This window comes from Orycteropus afer, unplaced genomic scaffold (genome assembly GCF_000298275.1).
Source record: "Orycteropus afer afer isolate SDZICR_OR568_19922 unplaced genomic scaffold, OryAfe1.0 scaffold00826, whole genome shotgun sequence".
Classification (NCBI taxonomy): domain Eukaryota; kingdom Metazoa; phylum Chordata; class Mammalia; order Tubulidentata; family Orycteropodidae; genus Orycteropus; species Orycteropus afer.
The window spans coordinates 148,333-169,665 of NW_006922413.1; the positions used below are offsets into that span (position 1 = coordinate 148,333).

Below are 21,333 nucleotides of genomic sequence, written 5' to 3' on the forward strand. Positions count from 1 at the left end.
TACTTGCATGTGATGTTAATGATATTGTTTGATAATTTCCACATTCTGTGGGATCACCTTTCTTTGGAATGGGCACAAATATGGATCTCTTCCAGTCATTTGGCCAGGTAGCTGTCCTCCAAATCTCTTGGCATAGCCAAGTCAGTGCCTTCAGCGGGGCATCCATTTGTTGAAACATCTCAATAGGTATCCCATCAATTCTTGGTGCCTTGTTCTTTGCCAATTCTTTCAGTGCAGCTTCAACTTCTTCCTTCAACACCATTGGTTCTTGATCATATGCCACCTCCTGAAATGGATGAAGATCGACCAGGTCTTTTTGGTACAATGACTCTGTGTATTTCCTCCATCTCCTTTTGATGTTTCCTGTATCATTCAATATTTTGCCCATGTTGTTGTTTGTTGTTATGTGCCCATAGAATTTTTCAATATTGCAACTTGAGGCTTAAATTTTTTCCTCAGTTCTTTCAGCTTGAGAAATGCTGAGCATATTCTTCCCTTTGGTTTTCTAAATCCAAGTCTTTGCACATTTCATTATAGTAAATGGCTTTGTCTGCTCAAGCTGCTCTTTGAAATCTTCTGTTTAGCTCTTTTATCTTGTCATTTCTTCCATTTCCTTTAGCTACTCTCCACTCAAGGGCAAGTTTCAATCTCTTCTGAAATCCATTTTGGTCTTTTCTTCCTTTCTCATCCTTTTAATGACCTCTCGCTTTCTTCATGGATGATGTTCTTGATGTCATCCCACAATTCTTCTGGTTTTCAGTCACTGATGTTCAGTGAATCAAATATATTCTTTAGATGGTCTCTAAATTCAGGAGGGATATATTCAAGGTCATATTTTGGCACTCGTGAACTTGTTTTAATTATCTTCAACTTCAAGCTGAACTTGCATGTGAACAGTGGGTGGTCTGTTCCACAATCAGCTCCTGGCCTTGTTTTGGCTAAAGATATTGAGATTTTCCATCACCTCTTGCCACAGATGTAGTCAATCTGATTCCTGTTTACTCCATCTGGTGAAGTCCATGCGTATAGCTGCCTTTTGTGTTGTTGAGAAAAGGTATTTGCAAAGAATAAGTTGTTGGTCTTGCAAAATTCTATCATGCAGTCTCCAGTGTTATTTCTGTCACCAAGGCCACACTTTCCAATTACCAGTAATTCTTCTTTGTTTTCAACTTTTGCATTCTAGTCACCAGTAATAATTAACACATCTTGATTGCATGTTCAGTCAATTTCAGACTGCAGAAGTTGATAAAAATCTTTAATTTCCTCATCTTTGGCTTTGGTGCTTAATGCATAAATTTGAATAATAGTAGTATTAACAGGTCTTCCTTGTAGGCATATGGACATTATCCTATCACTGATAGCATTGTACTTCAGGACAGATCTTGAAACATCCTTTGTGCTGATGAATGCCACACTATTCCTCTTCAAATTGTCATTCCTGGCATAGTAGACCACATGGTGGTCTGATTCAAAATGGCCAAAACCAGTCCATTTCAGCTTACTAACGCCTAGAATATCAATCTTTGTGCGTTCCATGTCATTTTTGACAACTTCTAATTTTCCTAGGTTCATATTTTGTACATTCCATGTTCCTATTATTAATGGATGTTTGCAGCTGTTTCTTCTCAATTTGAGTCATGCCACGTCAGCAAATGGGGATCCCAAAAGCTTTACTTTATCCATATTATTAAGGTTGGTTCTACTCTGATGATGCAGCTCTTTCCTGGTCATATTTTGAGGGCCTTCCGACTAAGGAGTTTGTCTTCCTGCACTATACCAAACAATGTTTCAGGGCTATTCATAAGGTTGTCCAGTAATGTATCAGATGTGTTTCTCTGCTATTCATAAGGTTTTCCCTGGCCAGTTCTTTGAGAAATGGATGGCCTCTTCCTTCTTCCTAGTCTGTCTCAGTCTTTAAGCTGCATTGAAATCTGTGCACCATGTGCAACCCTGCTGGCATTTGAAACACCAGTGGCACAGCCTCAAGCCTCACAGCAACAAGTAAGCTATCACAGTACGACAAACTGACAGACAAGTTTTTCTCCCTTAGCTGTTCAAAACCTCTCCACCCTCCCCTTACCTGTATCCCGCAGCTCTGTCTCATCCCTGGCTCTTCCCCCGCTTCCTGCCTCTTGGTGTGGAGCCTATCTCCATTGTTGTTGTAGCTCCAGTCAAGTCAGCCCATGACTTACTGTGACCCCAGGCACAATGGAACTAAATACTTCCCGGTCCTATACCATCCCCACGATCAGTTTTGGATGGACCATTGTGATCTACAGAGTTTTCATTGGCTGACTTTTAGAAGTAAGTCACCAGGCTTTTCTTTCCATTCTGTTTTAGTCTGGACACTCCCCTGAAACCTGTTAAGTATCAAAGTAACATCCAAGCCTCCACTGACGGATGGTAGCTGCGCATAAGGTGCATGACCAGATATCAAATCTGGGTCTTTGGCCAGAGAGAAGGTGAGAATTCTACCACTGAAACACCAGTACCCTCCGTAGGCCTAGTCAAGAGATAAATAAGAAAGTAAAGAGTGCAGCAAGATAAGCCTTGTAACAAGCATGCAAATGGTATTGTGGAAACACAGAGGAGTCTCCTTCCAAGAGGATACCACGCTTGTCCCAGTTTCTTTCCTATTCATTTATTTGTCAGAGTCATTTATTCAGTCCACATGTGCCTGAAGGAGCAATGGTTTTAATAACCTCCACTGACTGAATGTCAGAGAAGTAGAGAGGATAATGGTCGGGTGGTGAATCAGACAGCTCTGGGTCTAAATCCCTCCTTTGCCATTTAGTGGGTGACCTTGAAAATGTTGATATTAGCTTTCATCATTATGTCAATTACTAGATTTTTATTATTTTTAAAAGACTTTGGATATTTTTTCAAATATGTAGGGACCATCATAGTGGAAATATTTTTATTGTTCATTTTTTATGCATGTCATTTATGGGTCTAGTGTATTAAAAAGAACACTAAGACTTTGCAAAAGGAAATTTTTTTTTTTACAATGAGGTAAATAATAACAGTGTTTACTATCTTGTTCATCCATTACTATATTTTGTAGTACCATGAAAATGTATCTAGTGTTGGCTTTCTTGATGTTTTTCAAATAAGACAACTTGATTGCATGCTTTTCAATGAGACCATAGCAAATAAAGGTTATCTAAAAATGAAGTTCTCTTGAAATGGTCTTTTTTTTTTTTTCACTTTTCAAGGATCCTATCACTACACTATTTATGTAGCACAGAATGAGAGGTTTGGAATTATAGAGCTGAAAGGAACTTAGAAGTCATCTGATCCAAGCCCTTCACTTCAGAGATGAAAAAATTGATACCTGTGACTTTATGTGACAAGCTCAAGGTTGTTCTTGTATTTGAAAGGAAAATGGATGTCTTTCATAACATTTTTGTTGTCATCCTGGAGCGTAAAAGCCTGGCTGACATGTTTGATTAAGGAAAATATACAGGATACATCCCTAATAAATAAACTGTCAGAGAAAAGAATGTTCTAGTACAAAGACCAAGTGCATTTAGTACATTGCTAGTGAAGTTAGACATTGAGTGTGATGGTTAATTTTATGTGTCAACATAGCTAGACTATGGTCCTCAGTTGTTTGGTAAAACACTAGTCTAGTTGCTGTTATAAAGTATTTACATGTAATTAAATCAGCTGGCCTTAAGTAAGACAGATTACCTTAAGTAGAACAGTTGAGTGTTGTTGTTGTTGTTGTTATGTGCCGTCGAGTCGGACCCAACTCATAGCGACCCCTTCTTGGGTTTCCAAGGCAGTATTACTACGGAAGTAGATTGCCCCATCTTCCTTCCGAGGAGTGGCTGGTGGGTTTGAACCGCCAGTCTTCTGGTTAGCAGTCAAGTGCCTTTAGGCACTAACTAATCAGGTGAAGACTTTATAAGCAAAGAAGGAGTTTCCCTATAGTGATTCTGTCTCTAAAATATAAAATAGACATTTTTGCAGAACTTCCTTCACCCTTCACTCTTCCTATCACCTGACCTACAGATTTTAGGACTTGAGCCCACAGGAGTCTCTAGCCTATTATCTGACCTATGGATTAGGGATTTGTCAGCAACCTAAATGACGTGAGCCCTTTCCTTGCAGTAAATTTGTTTCTCTCTCTCTCTCTTAGTAAGGTGTTTTCACAAGGACACATTCTTAAGCATAACCACACTTTACAACTATTGAGAATTAATAAGCCCAGAATGTTTTCAAGTAAATTTTATGTTTTTAAAAGCCTGTTAATTTCTTTTTAAAAGCAAAGAACAAAGATACAGTGAGCAAATATTTTTTAAAAAAACAAAAAACCCAGCCTTTTTAGAAATTGTTCAAAGCTGGTGGCTGCCATCCTAACCACTGGTCCTAAATGGGGAAAAAAAAAAAAGACTACAGAACATACTGACTCTGATACCAGCTGGGAACATACTCATGTTTGCTTTGTTCTATCCCATGGATGCTGTGCATGGGGCTAGAGCAGTGGCTGAGGCTTCTGAATTACCCAGTGGGAGGCAAGATGATGCGTTATCTCATGTAAAAATGAAACTTGTTCCTGTCTGAATGCATTTTTCCATGTAAGAAGGTGTACATTAACCCTGGCAGAAAATGTGATAGTAGAAAGGAAATAAAAGGCAAAATTTAAACATAGCCAGAAGCCTATTTTCTTTCTTTCTTTCTTTCTTTTTTTTTTTTTTTTAATTGTGATTTGGGTGAAAATTTACAGAGTAAATGCACTTCTCATACAGCAGTTTACATACACTTTGTCTCATGACATTGACTGCAATTTACCCCAATGCAACAGCTCCCCTCCCACTTTCTCCCAGTGGTCACCTCTTCCCTATGTCCATCCCTCCATGGACTCCTGCCCCCTGAGCTGTCTCACTGTGCATATATAGCCCTTCTTTTTCCCACGATTGTTCTCTCCAAGGACTATCTTCCTCAGGTAAATGTTCAACTCATATGACTGTCTTCTGTCTGGCTGGAAGCCAGAGGTGTGGGTTCAATTCTAGACCTGAAGGGCAGCTAGGGGCCACAGCCGCAGTGGTTCCACTACAGAAGCCTATTTTCTTCATAGAAGAGGTGAAAATGATATTCACAAAAAATCAGAAAATGATCATTAATTTGTGATTAATGTTAGCTATTATTAAAACAAAAATTTTAAATATGGCCCATCCTCACATTCAATGAAGAAAAATTATTTTCTCCAGAAAAGTCTTCCTTTCCTCCATTTTTCCCTTGTTCTGTTCAGACTGACAGGTATATGTCCCCAGGTTGTGGGCACTGAAATTCAAACTATTTTCATACTCTCTCCACATTTTGGTAGTTTCCTAATTTGCAAATCTCATCGTCCCAATGTAGAATTTTTTAAAAGTACATTTTCCTGCCTCCGTTACAGTACAGACAGCTAGCTCAAGAGACTGATTCATGTGAGTAACATGAAAACAGAGTACAGGTATCTATTTTTGTTGGTGTGGGTGTCAGAAGAGGGAGGAGTGCTAAGGTTGAGGGTGGGGCAGCTCCATGACTGTGGCTGAGGCAGCATGAGTTGAGGGTCAGCCATAGGCAGCTTTGAAATAGAGTTATGAGAATTCCTTCTGAAAATTCAACCTAGAGTCTGTTCCTCCCTTATGGTTCTTTATTAGCCTATAAATTTTATCATAGCTTTGTAAAAAATTGCTTGCTTTTTAACTCACAGTAAATTCTGTTACTTCTACTAAGAATCCTAATGGATATATATCGATATCAAAGAAAAACAATAGAGCTGAATAATTTCAAGAAATGGGTTCTTATTTACTCATAAAGAGTAATTTTATATGCTCTATTTCTAGTCTACACGTTTCACATTTGTTATGTTTTGAGAAAATAGATGATTGAAGAATGCAAGATTTTTTCCACTAAGAAAAAGAATGCAAAAGTTTTTTATCTACAGATTGTATTTTCCCATTTTTATCTGCAAAGCCCATGAAGCAAACACTTGCTGCAAGAATACTTAAGCTCTCCATAAAGACTATTAAGGCCTATGGGAGTGATCCAAACATTGTGGAGTATACATATTTTTAGTTAGTGATGCTTCTTTTTAATAGACTTACATTATGGACAAATAGATACAAATTAAATGATTAAACACTAATAACTTAAAATAACTTAGAAAGGAGAGGTAAAAGGAATTTAAAGACAGTTATTGATATTTAAGATAAATACAATGAACAATGGTGCTCAAAACATTTTTATTTCAGACTTAATGACTGCAGTGTAGTAAATTACTTTGTGTGGTGTGGCTTTTCTACCCATAAGTTTTTGTAAACTCCAAGGTGGGATTTGCTATGAGCAACTGAGGTGTCCACCTGGAGTATTTCTGTTGGGAGTGGCACAAAACAATGTTCTGGGAGGTGCCCACTCTCTCTCAGTGCTTAGAGTTCTGATGCTATAATTGGCTAGTTTGACCACCCTGCGGGCTCAAAAGGAGGCCTCCTGGAGGCAGAACTCTCTCTCTGACTGCTGGTGGAGGAAGACGTGCTGCTGAAAGAGACACGCGCCCCTGAAAGAGACACGTGCTGCTGGGAAAGAGACACGAGAGATACACATTGCTGAGTGAGACACCGAGGGACCAGCACTGCTGGGAAAGAGACTGTGAGAGACTGTTGGCTGAGGGACGTTGGGCTGGGAGAGAGACTGAGTGTTCTTCCGGAACTTAAATTGTAGCTTGGTGCTTCCCTAATAAACCTTGTAATCTGTGAGTTCTGTGTGGCCACTGCAGTGAATTATCGAACCCAGGAAAGAGGTGGTGGGCGCTCTGGGAGGAACGGTTGGAGAAAGGACTGGAGGGAGGCAACATGTCTGGCCTGGCAGTAATAGGCCTTGGGTTACTGCTGGTAATCCTGTCTTCCTCTTGTGAGATTAGAGGAGGTCAGAACATGTGGCCTCCTTGTCGTTTTTGCAATGACTAAAAAGAATAGCTAGCAATTGAAGTCTCTATCTAAACTGTGAGAAGAAAATTCATCCGAAAAATAGTTGTTGCTTTCAAATTTATAACCCAAGCTATTAAAACTTAAAACTGCAAGGAACTTTTTAGAGATAGGTATAAATGTTACAGCTTCTATATGAAAACCTATAATGTTACAAATCACCTTAAAAAGAATAACTTTTTAAGTAATTCCAACAGAAATCACCTCCAAGTGGAGCACAATAAACAAAACACTTAACCTCTCAGGAGGTACTTTCCCAAAGGAGATGTCTGAGAATTCAGGTTTGAAGATTGTGAAAGTCAAGGGAGGACCACAACTGTTTCTACGAGGACCAGGATCTGTCTTTTATTAGTTCCCTTCAGGGCTAATGGTGTTAATAATTTTAAATATAACTTAATTATTCTCAGCCTGAGGGAAGGAGATTCTGAGTGAGTCTGAGAAAGGCAAGAGATTCCCCCAGACAGAGCAGCATCACTCAAAGAGTAAAAGGCAGGGAAAGGACCACAGTGTACAAGAAAGTTCAAAGAAATGAGAAAAACAAAGGCATGTAAGAGGGCAGCTTCCAGGAGTGTTAGAAAGGGAAGTTATAAAATTGCCAGAGAGAAATTGGAGCACTTTGAATAAATAATTTTAAAAGTTTATAGGTAAACAAGTGATAGACAAATATGATAGCTGTAATTTCTGTTTTCTGCAGTGAAAATCTGCAAATTTCTTGTGATCTGTTAAATACAAAGGTATTTTATGGGTGTGACAGGATATTCTGGTTACCTAGTGCCGCTCTAACAGAAAATATACCACAAGTAGGATGGCCTTAACAAACAGGAGTTTATTCTTACAATTTGGAGGCTTTAAGTCCAAGTTCAAAGTGCCAGGCTCTAGGGACTGGGTGAAAGCCCCTCAACCTTGGGGTCCAGCTCTGCCTCCTGCTCCCGGCCCACTGGGGCTAGAGGCATTTCTTCACTCAGACAGCTGCTGGCTGCTGAGGCTGAGAAGCCCCAAGGTTGATAAATAAAAAGGCACAGTCCCATGTTACCAATCCACACGGCAGGCCATTAACTTAAGTCCACTGTAAGTCCCAATGTCAGCAGAGCACAGCAAGCTGCTGAGCAACGACATGGCTAAATGCAGGGTCCAAGAGTGCCAAAGGCTAGAGACCATTCTCCTTATATACAGGAAGTAAACCACATAACCAAAGGCAGCTACTCAGTTGCTCACAGTAGATTCCACCATGAAGTTGATTACCAGTCTCATCATGGGGAATACTACATCCAGCTGCCCAGCCTCTCAACCAGGCCTAGCCAAGTTGACACACAACATAACCACCACACGGGATAACAAATTTAAAGTGGGTGTTGTTCCAGAAAATTCCAGACTTAAGGCTTTTCAAACAAAAGACTGAAACTTGAGAGTCTAGTGTACTACCCCTCAAACTCAGTTTCCCTTCAAGGGAGGCGTTAATGGGGACAATGGACAATAGCTAATGAAGAATTTCTTGGTGGAAGGGAACAGATCCCTGGAGTTGATGGAAGATCCTGAGAGGAAAGACAGGGGAAAAAAAGTTGTCAGACAACATGGAAAGGAACAGAGAATGACTGGCTGAGCTGGAGTGACAAAACAAAAAAACAAATAAAATAGAAAGACAGAAGAGCAGTGTCTGTTTTAACAGGAGCAAGGACAGAAAAAGTTACCAAGACTCACTAACTCAACTATGAGCCAAGAGATAGGATTGTGAATGTTCTTATTTTTCTTTGTGCTTTACTGTGTTTTCAAGGTTCTGCACTGAGCACTTCTGAAGAGAAAGGAAATCCAAAAAAACAATGTTATCTTTGTTAACACATCAAGGTTAGTAGTCTGGTACCTTCTGCCCTGGGGAGCCAGTCTTGTGCATCACCACTTGGATCTCCTTCACCAACCGGTATAGAATGATTACAGTTGTCATCTTCTTCAAACTCCTAAAATATCATCAAATAGAAACTCAATTTATTCAATGTACTGCTTTGTTGGCAGAGTGGATGGCGGTTTTTCTGGGCTAAAGTTTCACACTGTGAATTCCTTTTAAATTGGATAAAATATTTAGGTCTAAAACAATGAGAAGGAGCTCTGGTAGCGTAGTGTCTAAAGGCACTTGACTGCTAACCAGAAGGCTGGAGGTTCAAACCCACCAGCCACTCCTCAGAAGGAAGGTTGGGCAATCTACTTCTGTAGTGATACTGCCTCGGAAACCCAAGGGGGGGTCGCTATGAGTCGGGTCCGACTCAACGGCACATAACAACAACAACAACAAAACAATGAGAAAGTACCTGCCCCTAAGGAGCTCTGGTGGCACAGTGGTTAAAGTGCTTAGCTGCTAACTCAAAGGTCAGTGGTTCAAACACACTAGCCACTCTGTGAGAGTCTGCATCTGTAAGATTACAGAAACCTTGGAAACCCTGTGAGGCAGTTCTACTCTATCCTATAGGTTGCTATGAGTCTGAATTGGCTCGATGGCAATGAGTTTGGGTTTTTTTTTTTTTTTTTTTTCTGTATTTACCCCTGAAGCACCAGGCTCAGACAGACATGGATATGATTAATTGCAAAATCAAAAACTAAGATCAAAGCTAAAATCACATAGACATGTGAAATTCAATATTTTATACTTTATCATGTTGGCATCCAGGCTACTAAGTAACCACAAATTCCATCAGGGTGGGTAACTGGAAAAATCCTTTTGCCACAGTCACAGTGAACAACCCCAAAGGGACATGATCTTTTTCCATATTGTCTCCCAGGGGCATCATTTACGAATGATGAGGGTGAAAATCCCTGCCCCTTGTGGAAGCTGCAGATAGAACCCTAGACTGAAAGGAGACAGTAAAGCTGATTAAAGTTTTCACTATGATGGCATTCTGACCTAATCATGAGGCTCAGCCTCTCAAAATTCTTCTTTAGCCTCTAGAAAATAATCATTAGGCTAAATACAAAGTTGACAACAAACTTAGTTTATAAAAAGTACTTTGAGTCCTCCTAAGAATTAATATTTCCTTATAAGAATTTGTTGATTTTGTTAGGTTCCTTCATTCGAAGCTGTTGCTAGCGATTTTGCACTTTTATTATTTCTGAAACCATGACAGATCCAAATAGTTAAAGCAATGCCATTATAATAATAGTTATTATTATTATAATCCAGTACTTATCCAATTAGCTCTCTGGCTTCTATGATCTGAATGAACCACCTATATGAGAAGACTTTTTGGGAGCCCTGGTGATCCAGTGGTTAAAGTGCTCAGCTGCTAACCTTTTGGTAGTTCAAACTCACCAATCACTCCATGGGAGAAAGAAGTGGCAGTCTGCTTCCATAAAGATTTACAGCCTTAGAAACCATATGGGGCAGTTCTACTCTGTTCAATATGGTCATTATGAGTCAGGATTGACTAGATGGCAATGGGTTTGTTTTTTTCTTTTTCTCATAGTCTTTGCCCTAAATGCAGATGCCTGTCATCTGACAGTTCAGACAGCTAGTCTTAGTCAGAAAGGCTCTGATGTTTCATTTATTAATGCCCAAAAGAGCTTGGAAATATATATAATTTTTCCTTTGTGTATTTCTGGTGGCGTAGTGCCTAAGGCATTTGACTGCTAACCAGAAGGCTGGTGGTTCAAACCCACCAGCCACTCCTCAGAAGGAAGATCAGAAGATCTACTCTGTAGTGATACCACCTCGGAAACCCAAGGAGGGGTGGCTATGAGTCAGATTCAACTCAAAGGCAGTGAGTTTGTTTTTCTTTTGTTTTGTTTTGTTTTGTTTATTTAACTTGTCACAGAAAATAATAAAATACTGCCAGAAACATGTATTAGGTATTCAATCTAAAAATTCTACTATAATACTTTACTTTAATGCAGCACTTTATACTTTTAAAGTATGTTCTACCTCCTGGCAAAGGTTAGTGCCTATCTTAGGCCATCTATTGAGTTGTGGCAGATTGGGGAACAGGACTGGTTCACCCTTCTCCTAGGCTGTTAATTTCACTGCTTATTCTTCTCCGTATTTCCAAAATTCTACCAATGTCTGTCAAATTCCTTCTTCCTCTCATCCAGTTACAAGCAGATTTACTCTTTCTAAAATATATTAAAATAGAGAAAAGTATTATTTGAAAAAGCAGGTGAAAACAAGTTACCCATAATCTGCTAGATAAAAAACAAACACTGCTAATATACAAATCATATTTCCTTTATATTTTTTCCTACTTTAAACATTTTTATCTGGATTTTTCAGTTAAGATAAAGTATATACGCAATGATATGTTTTATTTTCTAATTAAATACCATTTTAATGGCACTTAAAATTCCTTTCCCTCAAGCAAAATCTATCATAGGGTCATGCCATTATTTATTAATAAATCTCACAATTTTTATCGTAGAAGCCCCCAAATGCTTATTAGACAATTTTTAATTCTTCATCATTACGTAGAGTGCTGTGAACATCTTTGCAATTGGCACCCCAATTTTCATTTCTTTAGAGTAGTTTCCTAAATACGGAATTACTAATTCATTGAACATGGAAATTTAAAATGTCTTTACACACACCACTTTCAAATTAAAGTCTGTACCTATTTACACTCCACCAGCAGTGCATGAATGTGTTTCACTCCATCCTCTCCTTTATCTGTTACCATCACCATTCATTTTTATTAATATAATAGCTACAATTGATCACCTTATTGTGATTTGAATTTGCATTTTTTTATTAACAGAGAAGTTGGAAATATTTTCAGATACCTGTGGGCATTTTGAATGTTTTTCTTTTTAGTCCATATAGTGATTGTTCAGATCCTTAGTCTAGAACACTCTGTGAGACTTCAAACCATATTTTTACCATTTCATATTATTACTGTGATTACATGGAAATTTAATGCTAAACTTTGGAAAATAGTAGCCCTCATTTAGAAGTGTTAAATAAATAATTGTACTTCTCATGTTAAGCTTCTGTTTTGATTAATGGACTGTGGTCAGTCACATTGTTTATTTAATTTTTCAGTTAGTTGTTTAGAAATAGTTGAAAGACACTAGAGGTGGGCACCCCTACCTATAACATCTGTGACAATGGCTAGTATTTATATACATAGTGCCAAACACTGTTTTATGCATCTTACACACATTCACTCATTTAATCCTCACAACTCTAAAGGTAGGAACTATTATCTTTGCCTTTTTACAGAAGAGGCCCACAAATTTTAAGTAACTTACTCAAAGTTACGTAGCTAGCCAGTGATTGAGCCACCAGTATTTTAAATATCAGAAAGGTCACCCATGGTGGACAGGTTTCAGTGGAGCTTTCAGGCTATGACAGACTAGGAAGAAAGGCCTGGTGATCTGTTTCTGAAAATCAGCCAGAGAAGAACTTACAGATCATAATAGAGTATTACCTGATACAGTGCTGGAAGATTAGCCCCCTAGCTTGGCAGGCACTCAAAATACATTATGGCCACAACAATAGACTGAAGCATACCAATGACTGTGAAGATGGCACAGGACTGGACAACATTTTGTTCTCTTGTACACGACATCACCATGAGTCAGAGCTGACTCAAGAGCGACTAACAACAGCAGTAGTGAATGAAAGAGAGAAAACATCAGAATAGCAAACCCCAAACACAGATGGATTTGATAAACAGTAATAACTGACAGTAATAGAACAGGTGACAAATAGACTAAAAATAGATTATAGTGTTCTAACCTGCAAACAGCAGGGTATGAAACACACAGAAAAGCAGCATAGAAATCATATGCAATTAAATTTGGAAAGATGCTTGTTAGATGAAAAAAGATTGGGAGAATCTATAAAGAAACTCTGAACTCTGAGGAGCAGCCCTATAAGCAAAACAACTGCTTATATTTGTAACTTATAAAACTCTATTCCAGACAACCAAAAAGAAAAGTGAACTTTCATTCAAATGACAGAAGCAGAAATTGGTATTGGGTTTAAACATTAGAGAAATCACTGCTGTTGTTGTTGTCATGTGCCATCGAGTCAGACCCAACTCATAGCGACCCCTCCTTGGGTTGCCAAGGCAGTATCATTACAGAAGTAGATTGCCAACCTTCCTTCTGAGGAGTGGCTGGTGGGTTTGAACCACCAGCCTTCTGGTTAGCAGTCAAGTGCCTTAGGCATTATGCTACCAGAGCTCCAAAGAAGAAAAAGTAAATGTGATACACTTGTTGTTAGGTGCCATTGAGTTGGCTCTGACTCATAGCGACCCTACGTACAACAGAACAAAACACTGCCCAGTTCTGCACCAGCCTCACAATCCTTGCGATACCTAAACCCATCATTGCAGTGACCGTATCAATCCGTCTTGTTGAGGGCCTTCCCCATTTTTGTTGACCTTCCACTTTACCAAGCATGATATCCTTCTCCAGGGAATGGTCCCTTGTGAGAACATGACCAAAGTAGGTGAGATGAAGTGTGGCCATTCTTGCTTCCAAGGATCATTCCAGCTGCACTTCGTCCAGGACACAGCTGTCAGTTTTCCTAGCAGTCCATGGTACTTTCAGCATTCTTCGCCAACACCACAACTCAAAAGCATCAACTATTCTTTGGTCTTCCTTATTCATTGTCCACCTTTTATATGAAGAGATTGAAAACACTACGGCTTGCATTAGGCACACCTCAATCTTCAAAGAGACATCTTTGCTCTTCAGCACTGTAAAGAGGTCTTTTGCAGCAGATTTGCCTGTGCAATGTCTTCTGATTTCTTAACTGTTGCTTCCATTGGTGTTATTGTGGAACTAAGTAATATGAAATCTTTGACATCCTCAATCTTCTCTCCACTTATCACGATGCTGTTTATTGGTCCATTTGTGAAGATTTTCATTTTCTTTACGTTGAGGTGTAATCCACACTGCTGACTGTAGTCTTTAACCTTCATCAGTAAGTGCTTCAAGTCATCTTCACTTTCAGCAAGCAAGGTTGTATCATCTGTATATCACAGGTTGTTAATGAGTCATCCTCCAATCCTGATGCCACACTCTTCTTCATATAGTCCAGCTTCTTGCACTATTTGCTCAGCATACAGATTGAATAACTATGGTGAAAGGATACAACGCTGACACACTCCCTTCCTGATTTTAAACCATGCGGTATTCTTTTATTCTATTTGAAGGACAGCTTCCTGGTCTATCTACAAGTTCTGCATGAGCACAATTAAGTGTTCTGGAATTCCCGTTCTTCTCAATGTTATCCATAATTTTTTTAAGATCCACACAGTCAAATCTTTTTTGCATAGTCAATAAAACACAAGTAAACATCTTTCTGGCATTCATTACTTTGAGCCAATATCCATCTGACATCAGCAATGATATCCCTCATTCCAGCTTAATATCCCTTGATATCCTTTCTGAATCCAGTTTGCATTTCTGGATTGCATTCTTGTCAATACACAGCTGAAACCATTTTTGAATTCTCTTCAGCAATATTTTACATGCATGTGGTATTAATGATATTGTTTGATAATTTTCACATTCTGATGGATCACCTTTCTTTGGAATGGGTACAAATATGGATCTATTTCAGTCAGTTGGCAAGGTAGCTGTCCTCCAAATTCCCTGGCACATCCGAGTAAGTACCTCCAGTGTGGCATACATTTGTTGAAACATCTCAATGGGTATTCTGTCAATTTCTAGAGCCTTGATTTTGACCAATTCCTTCAGTGCAGCTTCAACTTCTTCCTGCAATGCCATTGGTTCTTGATCATATGTCACCTCCTAAAATGGATGAACATCAACCAATTCTTTTTGGTACAATGACTCTGTGTATTTCTTCCATCTTCTTTTGATGTTTCCTGCATCGTTCAATATTTTGCCCATAGAATCTTTAAATATTGCAATTCAAGGCTTGAATTTTTTCTTCAGTTCTTTCAGCTTGAGAAATGCCAAGAGTGTTCTTCTGTGGTAGTTAAGGTCGTGTGTCAACTTGGTTGGGCCTGGTTGAGTGGCTGGGCAGCTGGATGTAGTATTCTCCATGATGAGACTGGTAATCAACTCCATGGTGGAAGCTACTGTGAGCAGCTGAGTAGCTGCCTTCGGGATGTAGTCTGCTTCCTGTATATAGGGAGAAGCCTTGGGAATAGTCTCTTGCTTATGGCACGCTTGAACTCTGCATGTAGTTGAGTTGTTCAGCATCCTGCCATGCTCCGCCACTGACCTTGGGACTTTCAATGGACTTGAATCAATGGCCTGCCATGTTGTTTGGTAACATTGGGACTGTGCCTTTTGCTTGTCAACCCTGGGTTTTTCAGCTTCAGCAGCCAGCAGCTGTCTGAGTGAAGAAAATCCACCAGCTTCAGTGTGCCAGGAACAGGAGGCAAAGCTAAAGCCCAAGGTTGAAGGCCTTTCACCCAGCTTCTAGAGCCTGGCACATTGAACTCAGACTAAAAGCCTCTAAACTGTAAGAGAATTAAGTCCTTTTTATTTGAGCCATTCCATTTATGGTATATTCCTGTCAGAGTGGCACTAGGTAACCAAAACATCTTCCCTTTTGGTTTCCTAACTGCAGGTCTTTGCACATTTCATTATAATAACTGACTTTGTTTTCTTAAGCTGCTCTTTGAAATCTTCAGCTCAGCTCTTCCATCTTGTCATTTCTTCCATTGGCTTTAGCTACTCTCCACTCAAAAAGCAAGTTCAGAGTTTCTTCTGACACCCATTTTTGTCTTTTCTTCCTTCGCTATCTTGTTAATGACCATTTTCTTTCTGCATGTTTGATGTTCTTGATGTCATCCCACAATTCATCTGGTTTTTGGCCATTGATGTTCAATGTGTCAAATCTACTCTTCAGATGGTCTCTAAATTCAGGTGGGATATAATCAAGGTCCTATTTTGGGTCTTGTGGACTTGTTTAAATTGTCTTCAGCTTTAACTTGAACTTGCATATGAGCATCTTTGGTCTCTATCAACTAGATGTCAGTAGTGTTCCCTCTTTCAATTGTGACAACCAAAAATGTCTCAATTGCCAAATGTCCCCTCAGGGGCACCCTCAGGGGCAAAACTGCTCCTGTTGAGAACTTCTGTAGTAAGCATCTTTGGAAAAGCCCAAATATTATAAATAAGTCATACAGTCCTAAACATACTGATCTATTTGTGAAAGTTAGCAGTCAAATGCCTTAGGCACTATGCCACCAGAGCTCCCATAGAACCCAGAGGAGTCTTGATTTAACCATTTCCATATTTTAAATATTTAATTAATTTAATTCTGTATTAAAATCTCACATGCACATTTTCTTAAAGCCGAATAATGGTAAAACGCATTAAAAAGTCATTAGTCTCTTTCTCCACATTTTCCCTCAGAAGCAACCATTTCCAACGTTTTAGTATTTCTTCTGGTATTTTTCTCCGTAACTCTAGAATATATATTGATCCTGCTATCTCTCAATTATTGAAATTAGACATTATCTACTGACTTCTTATGTTAGATGACAATTTAATGTTCTTATACTCTTCTTCCTTGATCCTCCCAATAAATTCCACCCTCTCTTTCTCTCTCTCTTTGTTAAAAACAAGTCAAATTATGATTACATGGCTATTGTACTATGTATTAATTGTGGATTGTTGTTATGTGCCATCGAGTCAGACCCAACTCATAGCAACCCCTCCTTGGGTTTCCAAGGCAGTATCACTATGGAAGTAGATGATTGCCCAACCTTCCTTCTGAGGAGTGGCTGGTGGGTTTGGACCGCCAGCCTTCTGGTTAGCAGTCAAATGCTTTAGGCACTACACTACTAAACCAAAAAAATAAACCCATTGCTGTCGAGTCAATTCCAACTCATGGACATGCCCTAAGTTACAGAGTAAAACAGCTTTATGGAGTTGTCTTGGCTATACTCTTTAAGGAAGCAGATCTCCAGACCTTTTTTCTGTGGTGCTGTTAAGTGGGGTTGAACTGCCAACTTTTTGATTAGTAGTTGAACACAAACCACTTACACCCCAGAGGCCTAGTACAATGGATGGTATCTCATTGTTGTTTTGATTTGCATCTCTCTGATGGCTAATGATTGTGAACATTTCTTCATGAAGTGTAGCATAATTACACTTACTTTCTTATTTATTCTTTTTTGCTGAATAAAACCCCAACCTACTGTTTTAATTTCTAATTATTTTATTTGTTTTCCTCTTCATCTTCTTCTTCTTTAGTCTAAGTCTTCCCCATCTCCAATGGTCTCTTAATATAATTCTCCATTTGAGTAAGTATATTAGATAATGTATCAGTTCCATGTCTTCCCTGGGAAACTCAATTTTCTTGATCTAATGAGTTCATTGTTCTCTAAATCTACTACATACCTGAAGTCCTAGGACTTGCCTTATCCATTATACCAGGAATTCCCTCCCTCTATTGTGTTAGAGGGAGCTCTGGTAACGTAGTGCCTAAGAGACTTGACTGCTAACCAGAAGGCTGGCGGTTTAAACCCACCAGCCACTCCTCAGAAGGAAGGTTGGGCAATCTACTTCCATAGTGATACTGCCTTGGAAACCCATGGAGGGGTCACTATGAGTCGGGTCTGACTCAACAACACATAACAACAACAACAACATTGTGTTAGATCTCAAATCGCTTATTTTGATTTACTTCCTTAATTTAATAAAGTACTTATTAGCTTCCTAAAAAAGATGTATGAGGAACAAAATGTTTGAGAGTTTGTGTGCCTGAAAAATGCCTTTATTCAATTCTAGTGCTTGGTTGACAGTTTGGGTATAGAATCTTAGGTTGAAAAGTTTGTTCTTTTTCTCAGACACTTGAAGGCACCCCACACACACTTTTCTATTACTTTTAATTTAAGTGTAACATACATTCTGAAAAGTGCACATAAGTGAATGTTTATAAACTGAGTGTATTCATGTAACCAAGACTCAGATCAAATACCCCCAAAAGACTCCTGTGCAACAGTATCCTGCATTCTAACACTGTAAATTTATTATGCCTCCTTTTCAACTTCATATAAATGGAATCATATAGATTTACTCTCTTGTGTCTGGCTTCTTTTGCTCAATATTATAATTGGGAGATTGGTCCTTTTTTGGAAGGGGGATGAAATTTCACAAAGATTCATTTTACATTCAATACTACATACACATTTGTATTTTGTATTTGACAGTGATGATAATCCCCACAATGTAACATCTCTCTTTTCACTTCCTCCCTGTGGTTACCCTTTCCCTGTGTCCTGCCTCCTTAGTTTTCTCCCTGTGCAAATTCTGCCCTCTACCCTGGTTGATTGTTCTAAGGGTTGCATCTCCCTGGTGTAGTTGTTCAGCTCGTACGCCTGTCTACTGTTTGGCTGAGAGATAAACCACAAGAGTGAGTCCCATTCCAGGCCTGAAGGATAACTAGGAGTTTATAGTCTTTGAGGTTTCACCAGTCTCTATCTGACCAATAATCCTGGTCCTCCTTATGTTTTTTAATTTTGTTCTACATTTTTTCTCCCACTCTATCCAGGATCTCCAATTTTGATCCCTTTCTGAGTGATTGGCATTGGTAGCTTGGCACCATCTAGTTCTTCTGGTCTTGGGGCTTTATAGGCTGAGGTTCCCATGGTCCATTAGTCCTTTGGACTAGTTCCCACACATCTTTGATTTTCTTCACTCTTCTTTGCTCCAGATCATGAGTGACTGATAGTTGCATCTTACATGGCTGCTCACAAGTGAGATTTATCCATACTGTTGTGTGTAGTTGTAGATCATTCATTTTCATTCTCATTTAAGTATAGTTTTCCCCTGTGTGGATACTATATGTATCCTTTCTATTGTTTATTGAGGATATTATGAATATTTCTGCTAGTATGGTGGCATTTGACTGCTAACTAGAAGGTTGGTGGTTCAAACCCACCAGCCACTATGCAGAAGGAAGACTGGGCAATCTATTTCCGTAAAGATTTACTGCTTCAAACCCAAAGGGGGTCACTATGAGTTGGAATTGACTCAATGGGAGTGAGTTTGGTTTTGAGTGATGTGTCATTAAGTAAACCTATGTATGCATTTCTACTGGGCCTATACCAAAGAGTGAAACTACTACCACACTCACTGCTAACCAAAACTTTGGTAGCTTGATCCCACCCAGAGACACCTCACAAGAAAGGGCTGGCAATCTACCTCCAAAAAATCAACCATTGAAAACCCTATGAAACACAGCTATACTCTGACACATGTGGAGTTGCTCTGAGTCAGAATCAACTTGATGGCAACTGACCCTTTGTTTTTCTATATATTCAACTTTAATAGATGCTGCCATACAACTTTTCAAAATTATTATAATAACTAATATATATATATATATCGACAGCATACTGCTATATCAACAGCATATTGGTATTTTCAACTTAAATTTTAGCCACTCTGTTGAGTGTGCAGTGTTATCATATTGTGGTTCTAATTTACATTCACCCAATGACTAATACGTTGAGCGTCTTCTCATATATTTTATTGGTCTTTTGGATATCCTTTTTCACAAAGTGTGTGATTAAGTCTTTTGCCCACTTTTTTTTAATGCATTTTATTGAAATATAATTTATGTACAGTGAAATACACAAAGCTAAAGTGACATGGGCCAATTTATTTTTTTTCTTTTCAGTGTTCCTTCCCTTCCCCTCCCACCCCTGGTAACCAACAAAGAATGTTTCATGCCGTATATAAACCTTTCCTTGACTTTTTACAATAATGAACTAATACTATATTTTTCCTTCTGTGATTGCCTTATTTCACTCAGCATAATGTCCTCCAAGTTCATCCATGTTATGTGGTGTTTTGCAGATTCTACATTATTCTTTAGTGTTGCATAGTATTCCATTGTGTGTATGTACCATAGTTTGGTTATCCATTCTTCCACTGATGTGCATGTAGGTTGTTTCCATCTTTTTGCTATTGTAAACAGTGCTGCGATGAACATGGGTGTGCATACATCTGTTCTTGTCCTGGCTCCACCTGCATAGCATATATACCTAGTAATGGCATTACTGAATCAAATGGTATTTCCAATTCCAGAGCCCCAAGGAATTGCCATACGGTACTCCACAGTGGTTGAATCATTCCACAGTCGCACCAGCAGTGGATGAGAGTCCCAATCTCTCCATATCCTCACGAGCATCCACCATTTTCTATCTTATTGAACTTTGCTATTAGTGGTGGGGTGAGATGGTATCTCATTGTTGTTTTGATTTGCATCTCTCTGATGGCTAATGATTGTGAACATTTCTTCATGTATTTGCTGGCTGCCTGAACATCCTCTTTGGTGAAGTGTCTATTCATGTCTTCTGCCCATTTTTTTAATTGGATTGTTAATCTTTTTATTGTTGAGGTGTTGGAGTTTTCTATAAATTCTAGAGACAAGTCCCTTGTCAGATATATCATTGATGAATATTTTTTCCCAATCTGTAGGTTCTGTCAGCTCTTTTGGAGAAGTCTTTCGAAGCAAACAAAAATTTAATTTTCAGAAGGTCTCATTCATCTAGTTTATCTTCCACTCTTTGTGCATTTTGGGTTTCAAGGCAGATATTTTTTAATAGTTAAGTTAAACCATTGCTTTGTTTTATGAAGACTTCAAGGGATATTTTTGGTTTATGGTTTAAAGATTATCTCAGAGTGGCAGTTTCAGTGGTTCATCCAACCTTCATGGCTTCAGAAGTCTGGATTTCATGAAATTTGAAATTCTGTTCTGCTTTTTCCCCCTTTTGAGCAAAGATTCTTCTATAGAATCTTTGATCAAAATATTCAGTAATGGTAGCCAGACTATGCAGTTCTTCTGGTCTCTTGGCAAAGGAACCAGTTGTTCATGGGGGCCATTAGCCACACATACCACATTTTCCTCCTATTCTTGACTCTCCTTCTACCTTTGTTCCTCTAGGCAAATAGAGACTAATTGCAATTTGGATGTCCTCTTACAAGTGTTTATAATCCAGGTTCTACACAGACTAGGAGGTAGAACAGAAGCACTAAACATGGTATTAATCCAATTAACTGGAATGTTCCATGAAACCATGATCCTAAACCTCCAAACAAAGGAATCTAATCCCATGAGGTCACTGTATGGTTAGCCCTTTTTGTGTTCTGTTTAAGAAATCTTTGCTAGCTCCGAGGTCACAAGCGAAGTCACATTTTCTCTTATGTTTTCTTCTAAAAAACTTTAATGTGTTGCCTTTCACATTTGGAGCTGTAATCAATATGGAATTGATGTTTGTGCAGTGTAAGTTAGGGTCAAGATACACTTTTTCCTCTGTATTTGTTGTTGTTGTTATGTGCCGTGGAGTCAGCCCTGACTCATAGCGACCCCTCCTTGGGTTTCCGAGGCAGTATCACTACGGAAGTAGGATTGCCCAACCTTCCTTCCGAGGAGTGGCTGGTG

At 38.9% G+C, this 21,333-nt stretch overlaps 1 protein-coding gene across 1 annotated transcript in view; it reads right to left on the reverse strand.

The window, feature by feature from the left end:
* The window catches only part of MAP3K19 (mitogen-activated protein kinase kinase kinase 19), an 86,922-nt gene that overhangs the window by 41,447 nt on the left and 24,142 nt on the right, over nt 1–21,333 (reverse strand). Inside the window, exon 4 of the mRNA XM_007957944.1 lies at nt 8,833–8,926. Coding sequence (XP_007956135.1) covers nt 8,833–8,926 — 94 coding nt within the window. The remainder of the gene's footprint in view (nt 1–8,832; nt 8,927–21,333) is intronic.